We start from the raw sequence: 12,342 nt of genomic DNA on the forward strand, positions 1-12,342 counted from the left end.
AAACTGAGACCAGAGTTACCATAGGAAGAACTGTTGAAGAGCTCAATGTTGAAGAAGGCGTAGTCTCCGCTGGTCAGGCCGTGCCTGTGCGCAGCCAGCATGATGCTGCGGATGGTGTTGCTGCTCGCACACATGATCACGACTGCGGAGAAAGAACAAACAGCACGCGTGAAATACTACTGCGCTGAGGTCGGAGGACGTGATAAAGCCAGTAGGGGAAGTCTGACAAGGAAGGGGGTATTTATATACCTAGTTCCAAAGTATGTCTTCACAAATTCCTTATTGCGTTGTTGTTAGGTGCTGTCCAGTTGATTGAACTCACAGTGAACCCACTATTGACTCAGAGAGTGAAAGTGCTCCGTGGGGTTTCCTGGGTTATCATCTTTATGGGAGCAGATCGCCAGGTCTTTCTCCCGTGGCGCACTGGGTGCGTTCAAACTTCCCATCTTTTGGTTAGCAGCTGAGCACTCAACCTTTTTGCCACCAGGGCTCCTTATTAATTACAAAGGGGAACTGTCTTAGCTTTAGGATGGAGAAACCTAGCAGACACCACCACAAGGTGCAATGGAAGTTAACATCCCCAACGGTGGGGAAAACGGACTGACAAGCCCCCTGCCTGGAGTTCCAGAAATGTCAGCAAGGCTCAGCTGAATCATAAGGAAGCAGCGACAAATCCAAACTGGGAGACAGTCTGTAAATAACAGGCCTGAACTATTTAAAAATGCAATTTCATGAAAAACCAAGACGGGTTAAGAACACATTCCAGACTAAAACAGACCAAAGGAACAGAAAACGAAATGCAATGTGTCATCTTGGTTTTGACTCCAGAATTAAAAAAAAAAAAAAAAAAAAAAGTTTTGCTATGAGACAACTGGTGAGATTTGAATAAGGTTTCTAAATTAGATAATAGCATTGTGTTTGTGTTAAAGCTCTTGTTGTTCATAATTAGACTGTGATTATGTAAATGAATGTCCTTGTTCTTAGGAAACACATATTTAAGTATTTAGGGGTAAAGGGGCATGATGCTGGCAATTTACTCTCAAATGGTTCATAAAGAGATAGCAATATCTATGTGGGTGTGTGCGTGCTCATAGATATGACTCATAGATATGTATGTACGTAAATACAGAAAAAAGAAAAACAGGAGAAGAGGGGAGGAGAGAGAAGAGAAGAGATTGAAAATGAGAAATAACAAAATGTTAACAATGAGTGGATATTCACCTGAAGGTTATATATGTTTTAAAGTTTCAATACTTACTACAGCTTAGGAAGTGGACTCTGTACTTTTTTTGTATCTTTTCCAAAAGTTTAAAATTATTTCAAAATCAATTTCCTTTAAAAAAATATTTCAAGCATGACTTAAAGCATGCCATCAATGTCAATTAATTATACATGTAGAAATTACAGAAATGGTGTGTCTTTGGCTGCGTCTAAAAGCAAACCCACTGCCCACGAGTCCATTCCAACTCATAATGACTCTATAGGGCTGAGTAGAACTGTCCCATTGGTTTGCAAGGCTGTAAATCTTTATGGAAGCAGACTGCCACATCTTTCTCCCAAGGAGCAGCTGGTGGGTTCGAACCACTAACCTTCTACTTTACCAAAATTTTTTAAGATATATTTTTTAAAAATATGTCACATAAATCAAGGAGCTCTGGTGGTGTAGTGGTTAAGGCATTTGTCTGCTAACCAAGAGATTGGTAGATCGAACTCACCAGCAGCTCCACACAAGAAAGATGTGGCAGTCTGCTTCCATAAAGATTTACAGCCTTGGAAACCCAATGGGGGTTGCCATGAGTCAGAATTGACTGTATGGTAGTAAGTTCGGTTTGGTTTCACATAAATCACCAGATTTGCCCAAAGTATTATAGTGAAGTGTATCAACTGTTTTTTTTTTTTAATATACTAACTAGCGTGGTAAACCCATTTTCCTGAAAAAAAAAAACAGACTGGATGGTTTTAGGGAGGAAATTCATTTGGCAAATTAGCAGATACAGTGAATGCTATAGCCCTTCTGTTGTCTGACTATTGAAACATTATTTGCAACATGTATAGAAAATAGTTAACAAGATCGGAGGTTCCTCCCAACCCTGGTCCAGTCAGTTTATATCCACACTGATGGATTTCAGAGGTGGTAAGCATCTCCACAACATTGTTTCTGACCATAATGGCTGCACAGACTGGAGGGAGTGTGGATTGGGTCCATTATCTGGATGACTTGAGCGCTGTTGATGGCCAAACCCATAATGCATGTGTCTCTACCCTGCTAGCCATGACAGGGCCACTGTTTTTCTGCGTGCACTGCACAGAGGACAGACCTGAGAGGCCTGGATGCTGTAACCACATTATCATGCCTCATGCCAGCACCAGGGATGTGTATGTTCTTTGTAAAAGCACAGGTGCTGAAAGACATAAAACAAAACCTCACTTCGGCCTGTGCCAAGGCTGCTTTGGCACCTGAATGGAGGGCTCAGCTCCTGTCGAAATTAGTTTATGCACACGCTAATTCAGAGTGTTAGACCTTGAGTCTGACCTTTCTTATCAAAAAGGGTTCAGTGTATAGAGTAAAATCGCTGGAGGAAAAGTTTTGAAAACAATACGAAACTCCTGAAAGTCTCCACCTCCAGGATTAGGTGCTTGTGTCTAGAGGTAGTTACATACTGGGGTAAAGAGCTAAATTCCAAGAAGCCTTAGTAAGAAAGCTTTAGAACTCCTAATCACGGATTGTTACCTAGACCCTTGCTTTATTAGCTCTGCTTCTGTTCTGGCCCCTTGGATGAAAACAGAGCCCAGGCTCTCCACACCGCAGCCAACACACAACAGGCAACAGCTGAGGGTGGAGAAGTTTGAGGAGGATGGTTTCCAAGAGTAGAATCCCCAGGAGGAGACTTCTGGGTCTATGTTTACATTCCTGGCCAATCTCCTTTTTTCATTCCCCATAATCACCAACAACAACCCTTTCTGATGGACACATTCCTTCTTCAGGTATTAGTCTATCTCCTTAAACTGAGCAAAAGTGACCTAGCACAGCATTTTATCTATCTGAGCAGACTTGGATTATTTCAGACCTCGTTCATTTCATATTGATCATATAGTTTAACTCTCAAAAGGAAACTCTTAACTCCCAAGTTTGTAGGTGGGATATTGTCTGCCTGGAATAATCAATTCCATAATGCACATTGTGATCTAGTTTCAGTTTAAATAGGGGCAAGCACTTCACCACACCCACAAAGTAGTTAGAGTACAAATTTTTAAAATGTTCCCCAACCTTTCATGGTTGTCTCCTTTACGCCTAATCCAGAAGCAAGCATTTTTTAGAAATGCACCTTTATACAATTTATTTAAAAGTTTTCAGTAATTTTCATCACAATAACTTTCTCTTCCTACTCATGTTCCATCAGTCTACATAATAACGAATTAAACTACAGACGTATGATAATTAATACAACTGGCATGAACAGACATGGGCTCAATTCTGGGAAATGATACAGAGAAGTGTGAGGGTATGTGGGCCAACTCCTGGGGACCCATCAGCTACCAGTGCTCACCAGCAGTCCGTAAGTTTTATGGAGGAAACGAGCATCAGCTAAGCTGGCAAGCTGCTGAAGGGGAGGTCAATTAACAGTTTCTTATATAAATACTAGGATGCCTGGTGGCACAATGGTTAAGTGCTCAGCTGCCGACCAAAAAGCTGGCAGCCCAACACACCAGTGGCTCTGCGGGAGAAAAGATCTGCTCCAGTAAAGATTACAGCCTAGGAAACCCTATAGGTCGATCCTACTCTGTCCTGTTGTTGTTGTTGTTATTTGCCGTCGAGTCGGCCCTGACTCATAGCGACCCCTCCCTTGGGTTTCCGAGGCAGTATCACTACGGAAGTAGGATTGCCCAACCTTCCTTCCGAGGAGTGGCTGGTGGGTTTGAACTTCCAGCCTTCTGGTTAGCAGTCAAGTGCCTTAGGCACTATGCTACCAGAACTCCTACTCTGTCCTAGAGGGTCACAATGAGTCAGAATCAACTCAATAGCACACAACAGCAAAATATGATATCAATTTTTGGTCAAATTGTTAAACTTCTAAAAGAGGGACCAACACCCAAACCAAACCCACTGCTGTGGAGTGGATTTCAACTCATAGTAACCCCCACTGGGTTTCAAGGCTGTAAGTCTTTATGGAAGCAGACTGTCTCATTTTCTTCCACAGAGCAGCTGTTGGGCTGAAACCACTGACCTTTGGGTTAGCAGCCAAATGCCTTAACCACTGCACCACCAGAGCTCCTGGTGCTGTAATTCTAAGTTTCTGGATAGACATTTCTTCATTCTGCTCCATTTTCTCCTCGCCAAAGACTGTGTCCTGTTCCATGCTATGCTTTGCCATCCCGTTCCTATAACTTCTTCTTTAAGTGGCTTCTCACTACTGCAGAGTGTTTTCACAATCACTCTGAGAACAGCAGAGAGAAGGATGAAAGGGGCGGGGCAATAGAAGTCAATTCAGAGAACCAAACGCCTTCCAGGTAGTGTACCTGAGTTACCAGGGACATCCTTTCCCCAGTCTCAGGTTTCTATCTGGAGCACCTTCTCAGAGGTAACACTCTCATCTCTCAATACACTCTCATTTACCCATCGCCAGGGGAGAAGGAGTAGATTTGTCTGATTGGTAAGCCAGAAAGAAAAACTGGACACGCTCAGCTCATGCCTTTCTTCCTCTTTGGGATATACCTGCTTGTGGAGAGCACACTGTATGGACTACTTTCCTCATGTGATAAGGGGTCCGCCCCCAGAGGAGGGTCTACTGCTAAGCAGCATTACCCGTGATTTGATGAATGACTCTGCCTAATTCTGCAGGGAAATAATAGCAAGATCTTTTCCCAATAGATCTAAATCTACGGTCTCTACTGGTTTCATCAATTATAAAATAATTGTTTTTAGTTGCCATTGAGTTGATTCTGACTCATGGTGACTCTGTGTGCAGAGAAGAACTATTCCATAGGGTTTCAGGCTGCAGCCAAAGGCACTGGGTTTGCTTTGCTTTGACCCTTCACAAGCAGACTGCCAGGCCTACTTTCTGAGGTGCCTCTGAGTGGGTTTGAACCACCAACCTTTTGGCTGGTAGTCGAGCATTTGTACCACCCAAAGACTCCTCAAAAATAATCAATAGATTATATATAATAAAATAATTGACAAAAATAATAAAATTGTCATCTTCTCCATTTGATTCCTGCAGCCACCTGCATCCACTCTAAATTGAGAAGGGAAAGTGGAATGTTACACCAAAGGAGCAAAAAAAGAGTGTGCTGGGTTCAGGAAACTGAAAATGTGATAGTATGAATTCAAAGCCAAAACTCAGTCGTCTTAGAAGTGATCAACAAAATACCCAAATAAGAGACATTTTTAAAAAGAGAGATAGCAAAAAGGAGAAAAGAGATTTTAAAAAAGTATAAGATCAATCCAAGAGGTCTAGCATTCAAATAAAACCAATTCTAGAAAAAAGGAACAGAGAAAATGAAAGAGATAAAATTACTAAAGAAATAAGAAAATTTTGTAGAACTGAAAGACATGAGTTTCTGGATTAAAAGTGTATGAGGCTAAATAATGACACCATAATAAAATGTTAAAACATTGGGAGAAAAGAGAAGATGTTAAAAGTTGGGGGGGTGGGGAGCATGTTACAAATAATGGGTCAAGGCTCCTCATTGTTCAAGCTTCCTAATAGCAACTCTAAAATTTAAAAGACATTGGCGCAACACCTTCAAATTTGGAGAAAAATTGCTTCCAACCTAGAATTCTGTAATTATGCATAAGGGTAAGATTGAGAAATTTTCAGGCATGAAAGGTCTCAAAATTTAGCTCTCATCTATCCTTTTTCCAAAAGTTCCCAGATGGTGTGTGCCACCAAAACAAGGGCATAAAAACAAGAAACAAGAAGATAGGGAGATCTGGCCCAAAAGAGAGCCAATGGGAATGATGTGAAAGAAAAAAAGAATGACAGCAAGGCAGTATGACAGAAAATTACCACACTCAAGCACCCTAAGAGAATGATTTAGTTATAAGTACATAGAAAACTATGGAGTGCTGGTGGCCTAGTGGGTAAGGCATTTGGCTGCTAACCAGGTCTGTGGTTCAAACCCACCAGCTACTCCTCAGGAGAAAGATGAGGCAATCTACTTCTGCAAAGCTTTACAGCCTTGGAAATCCAATGGGGGTTGCTATGAGTCTGAATCAACTGGATGGCAGTGGGTACAAAGAAAATTAAACAAGCAAACAAAAGCAGGTTGGTTTATTTATCACCCTTTGGGCCTGGAATTGAACTCACTCCCTTGGCTTCCAGCTAAACAACAGACAGGCCTAAAAGGTGGACAATTACACCAGGTAGATACACTCCTTAAAACAATCAACTACGGGAGATCAGAAGGGCAGCATTTGGAAGGGAGACAGCTCAGAGGGCTGGAATGCATAAGGAGGAGACAGGGAGGAAGTGGGAAGAGAGCTTTCACATTATGGGGATTACGATCAATGTCATAAAACAAAATGTGTATGAACTGTTGAATGGAAAACAAATTGCTCTGTAAACTTTCACCCAAATTAAAATAAAAAATAAAAATTTTAAAAAAGGAAAAGAAAATACTTGTCTCTAGGAAGTGAGGAATGGGGGTTGGGAGGGGGCAAGAACTCTTTTTCCCAATGAGATCTGTATACTGTATTTTTTCACAAATTGCTCACACACATATAGTGCTGAGACTCAAGGGAGTTTCACAATTTGCAAAAATTGCAAACCCCGTGAGTTATTTAAATAAAAACACGATAATTTTCTTACATTTTAAACTGTATGCTTGTATAACCAACTTTCGTACAAATAAAACCTAAATTCAAAAATAAATAGTTTCTCTCCGGCTATTTCTGAGCTATATAATAATGGATATCATCTTTTAAACTGAGAGTATACCTTTATTTTTGTTGCCCGCAAAGCTCCATCTATTCCAAAGGCTTCCAGAATTTCTATACTCCAGCCAAAACGTTTGTTTCCCCTGCTTTGTGCTAGTGATTTTGCAGTCATCACGAGTTCTTTGCTTAAAAATTCTGCTGATCAACCACTGGGTCATTTACCCCAGACTAATTATAAAAATAAATGACTCTTGTCCTGATTAAATACTGTTATCTCTATAGTTGCTCTGCAAGCCCAGATTAATGACATATTAATAACTAATGGGATAAAACTACAGTCGTTCATACAAAGTGTCTGTGTGTAGAGTGCCTCTGGTTCCTCATCTTTCATCTTTATGGAAGACAAAACAACTACATCACTCTGTACTGGTTTATATTACTTGCAAAATATATATTTTTTACCTTGCCGTTTAAAAAATACCTGCTCTCTTAAGTGTGGAATATTGAGGACAGCAGTTGACTATATAAGCAGATGGTTTTAAATAAAGATCATATATATATATATATATATATATTCAGGTGTATGTTATGCTTTAGGTGATATTATGACTTGGCTAATGACACTCCAGGGGCACACTGGTTATGCACTTGGCTGCTAACTGAAAGGTCAGTGGTTCAAACCCTCCAGGTGCTCCACGGAAGAAAGATGTGACAGTCTGCATTCATAAAGATTACAGCTTTAGAAGCCCTATGGGGCAGTCCTACTCTGTTCTACAGAGTTACTATAGGTCAGAATCTATTTGATGACAGTGGTTTTGGTTTATGTTTTATTAAAGACATGAGAAACTGTTTTTTTATAGTTATTGACATAGATGGGATCTAAGACAAATGGATAATAATGTCTCTTAGTTTTTCTATCTACAATACAGCACATAGCCAAACAAATATTTACTCATAAAACTTGAGATGGTGGGATTATGAACTGTAACCCTTTAAGAAATCCAAACATTTGTGTTCATTTTTAAAAAGATGCACTTAAGTCATATGAAGTGCTAAAAATGTTATCTCTAAAAGGGGGAAGGAGGGCTTTCTACGTTAACTCCAGATGTTTAATAAGAAATTTTCAAAGGCAAAATATGGTTGCATTTTGGGTGAGCACAGATTAGAACCACCAAGCATCAGCTTAAAAAGCCTAAACAGCCCTGATTCTAATGTAAGTTCATTGTTTCCCAGAGGAAGAAACTCAGGCTCAGAGAAGTTAAGTGACTTACACAGGCTACACAGCTGCTGAGTGGAAACACCAAATCCAGTGTTTCTGTCTCTCAGCCCAGAGTTCCTTCCCCACGGCATAGCCTCTCCTTCTGGGTAAAGATGATTCTATATATTCCTGTGTAAGGAGCCCTAGAGGCACAACGGTTAAGCACTCAACCACTAACCAAAAGGTTGGCAGTTCAAACCCATCCAGCCTCTCTGCAGGAAAATGACCTGGAGACCTGCTCCTGTAAAGATTTTAAAAAAGAAAGAAAGAAAATGCACTGCCACCAAGTTGATTCTAACTTGCAGAGACCCCCATTGGGTTAATAAGGCTATAAATCTTTACAGAAGTGCATTGCCTCATTTTCCTCCTGCAGAGCAGCTGGTGGTTTGAACTCCCAACCAAAGCCTTGCCTAGGAAATCCTGTGGGGCAGTTCTACTTTGTCACATGGGGGTCACTGTGAGTTGGAACTCACTCAAAGGGCATACAACAACCTAACAGATATACATATGCAGTGACAATGAAACAAAAAACAACCAAACTCACTGCCATCTAGTCGATTCTGACTCACAGCGACTCCTTTCGTGTTTCCGAGGCAGCAAATCTTTACGAAAGTAGATTGCCCAGTCTTCCTTCCTTCCGCAGAGTGGCTGGTGGATTTGAACCATCAACCTTCTGGGTAGCAGTTAAATGCCTTAGCCACTACGCCTAACCACTCTAATAAATCTCACATTTTTACTGAGCACTTAGTATGCATTTCCTGTGTGAGGGTGCTCCTACTACCCCCACTTCCCTGGAAGGAGCCTGAGCTTCAGAGGTTTAGCAGCAGCCTATCAAGCGGCTAAGTGAAGCCAGGTATTCCCATTGTGGAGTCCAACTCCACAGCCCCCGTTTTGGACCCTCATTAATACATAAACTGCTATGATGAAGTATGGGTAGCTCCATGTGTTTGTGGAAGAGCCCCTGGGAGCCTGCTTATCAAGCAACTTTTTCCCCTGAGAGTAAGAAATTTCAGTTTTATAAACACACACACACACACACACACACACATATACATATATACACACTGCTTAAGGGAAAAAAATATTTTGTTTCATATTTCTGTTGTAACCTGTAACATACACAGGTCAGCTGAGCAAATGTTCAACCATGAAATCCAAACTTGAGGGGAAAGAACAGAAAAAGCAGAGGGACTTGAGAACATCTCCCAGGCTTTGGGAATATATATATATATGGCAACAGCAGAAGCCTGCAGACAACTCTTCTGAGGCCCAAGGGTCCCTCTAGGGCACTGTCGCCGGCCCTTCTCCAGATCTCAGCCACCATTGTGAGGCTGACGGGCTCAGTGGCAAAGATCTGCCCTATCTGGGCTGACAGATCTCCTGGACCAAGGATCTCAGACCACGTGCGCGGTGGGTTACTGCGGGCAGTGGGATCCTCAGGGCAGGACGCCACAGGCGCGCGGGCAAACTGCGGGGTTTGCCCGTAACCGGCTTAGCGAAGCTGACACATCCCCACCCCGAGCCCACCTTGGGAATCACCAACTCCCCACCTCCTAGCCTTAGATAGCCAAGAGCTGAAGAAGCCTGTTCCGGGGGCCCAGAACAGCTCTAAATCTGCAAGGACTGCGATGACCTGGGGACTGGGGTGGGGAGAGAAGTAGATATGGGTTCCTCGCCGGGGCTTGGCCAGTTCGCAGCCGCTGGGCACAGATGCCCTTTTTCATAATCAGTAAAGTCGGCACCCCGCCTGCTTAGCTGGCAGGCATTCGGCACCGACAGCCTGGAGTTCGTGCGCTGAAAACTTGGCCTTGCACGCTGTGTGTCAACACCTCCCGCCTCACTCAGAGTTCCAGGTGGTCAAATCGGGAAAAGATGGCACAGCGTCACCCTTGCTGGCGCCTCTGCTACTCTCACCTGTTCCTGAGGCCCCTGGCCTCAGGTTGCGCTGACCCCAAGGCAAGTGCCCAGGTGCCTGCCGGGCCACGCTGTGGACTAACCCCGTGGCGTCACCTGCGTGGGACCCCGGCCGCGGGAATCCTGCGGGAATTGCACCTCTGACATTCCAGAGGTGTGTGCGTGCCAAGGGGGAGCATAAGGGGGATTCCCCGAGCGCGGTGCTCCCCCTAACCCGCATGCCAGGAACTCAAGTATTGCGTAAAGTGGGGATGTGCGTGCGCCTTTGCCGTCTACTCTGCAGCCAAATGGCCCGCACTGGGGGCGTCCGCGCTTCTGTGCCCGCGACCACCCCTTCTCCTCCTGCTCCTCGTGGCCACATTCACCAGCCTTCGTCTTGAGCTCCTGGTTAAATTTGGGTATTATTCCAAACCTCTACATAGCCATGGGGGGAAAAAAAAAAACTTGAGCACGTGGACCGCAGGTCCAGCGCCCGCTTCTCCAGCGCGCGCTCAGTAAAAGCCTTGCTCCCGGCGTTTTTGAGCCCGCGCTGCCAAGCGCGCACCGGGAAGCGACTGTCTCCTGGGTTCAGACCCAGCAAGGCGTTTTTGGTGGAAGCCACAGTAGCTCATTATGAGGGGCTGGAGGAGCCATGGAGAGGAATGAGATGGGCCATACAATGAGCCTTTGAAAGAAACAAGAAACTAGGGGTCTGCTGAAAGAGCAACGGGGAAAACCCGGGCACAGGGACTAGCTAAGCGTCACCACGCGGGCTGCAGAGTTGGACTCTTCCACACTGGGGGAAGAGGGGGCCGCAGGGCGGCCAGGAGCTGGGTAGCAAGTTCTTTTGGCCTCGGCATGCTTTCAGACCCTGGTTGGAGCTAGGCACTGGGAGTGTGTCTCTAACCGCTAGCCCGACGCCCACGAATGGGGAGGCAGTTAAGAAAACACCCGGGCATTTTGACAGCACCTGTCGGATCTGGGCGGGCAGGAACAACCGTCCGACGCCTCTCCCCCAGGTTCCGCCACCTCCAGGGACCCTCTACATGCTTCCCTGGACGGAGGTGGGCGACTGTCAAAGAGAGTCCCAACCAGATACCGTGCTCCAGGACAGGCCCCCGCGCGCGCGCTCTCCCAGGGTCCTCAGCGCTGCAGGCGGCAGGGGGCCTGCTGAGGAGCGACGGGTGTGTGGGGAGAGCCGCTGAGAGCGGTGGGCTTGGGGCGGACCGGGGGCGTGCTCCTGCTCACCTCGCTCGCTGGACTGGATGTAGCGTACGATGTCGTCCAAGTCCAAGTCTTTGGCCTCATCGAAACTGTAGGCGGACGTGTGTAAGCCCTCCTCCTGGAAGACCTCGTGGACCCCCTCCAGGGTGAAGTAGCAGTTCCGCTCCAGCTTGTCGTCGCTGTAGACCAGAGCGGCGCGGCTCCACTGGTGGTGGCGGAACAGGGCAAGCATCATCTCGCCCATCTTGGCGTAAGCAGGAGCCACGCGCGTGAGGTGCGAGTACTCGGTGTCCTTCTGCTGGAAGCCGGCGGCCAGTGCCCCGGCCGACAGCATGGGCAGATCCCAGTGCGACGCCAACCGTGCCACAGGCGCAGCCGCGTACTCGCACACCGGCCCCAAGATGAGGTCCGGCTTGGCGCCCCGCGCCGCCGCCACCCGGTCTACCAGGCTGAAGAGCGCACGGTTGCCGCAGTCCGAGTCCTCGTAGGCCACCTGGAAGCGGGTGCCGGGCGGCAGCAGTCGCCGCCCGGTCCCGTTGCCCTCCACGCTGCGCAGCGCGTACTCGATGGCCGGCCGCACCCGGGCCAGAGAGAACAGGTACGAGTCGTCCTGGGGCAGCAGCACCAGCACCTCGATCTTCTGCGGCGGCAGTGCCTCTGCCTCCCGGCGCCCGGCGCCTGGGCTCGCTCCGCGGCCGTCACCGCCACTCGTGCCACCGGCCAGCACCGCCCAGCCGAGCAGGGCGCACGCGGAGAAAGTGAGCCCCAGCAGAGACGGCATCCTGCCGCCAGCAAGCGCCAACCCTGGCGGCCGACTCGCCCTCTGCCCCTCACCCACCCTGCCGCGCCCCTCCCCAGTCTTCTCTCCGAGGTCCCTGCGCCCCCTTGGGCGCTCTAAGAAAACAGAACTCCCCCTTCGCTAACTCGCCAAAAGATAGGAAGAGTCCTTCTGTGCAGTGTCAGTAGTTTAAAAAAAAGAAAAAAAGAAGAAAAAGTTCACTTTGTGTAAACCTGTGCTCCTGTAATGTCTTTATATATAGATACTTATGATATATATATTCGTCCTCCCTATAGATATACTATTTTGCTT

General features: G+C 46.1%; 1 protein-coding gene across 1 annotated transcript in view; it reads right to left on the reverse strand.

Annotated features, from left to right (window-relative positions):
- Window positions 1-12,033, reverse strand: part of NPR3 (natriuretic peptide receptor 3) — a 95,504-nt gene extending 83,471 nt beyond the window's left edge. The window contains exons 1-2 of the mRNA XM_007951599.2: window positions 11,277-12,033; window positions 20-142 (exon numbers count right to left, since the gene is read on the reverse strand). Of these exons, the coding sequence (XP_007949790.1) occupies window positions 20-142; window positions 11,277-12,033 (880 nt within the window). The remainder of the gene's footprint in view (window positions 1-19; window positions 143-11,276) is intronic.
- Window positions 12,034-12,342: the final 309 nt, after the last annotated feature.

Source organism: Orycteropus afer, unplaced genomic scaffold (assembly GCF_000298275.1).
Source record: "Orycteropus afer afer isolate SDZICR_OR568_19922 unplaced genomic scaffold, OryAfe1.0 scaffold00302, whole genome shotgun sequence".
Lineage (NCBI taxonomy): Eukaryota > Metazoa > Chordata > Mammalia > Tubulidentata > Orycteropodidae > Orycteropus > Orycteropus afer.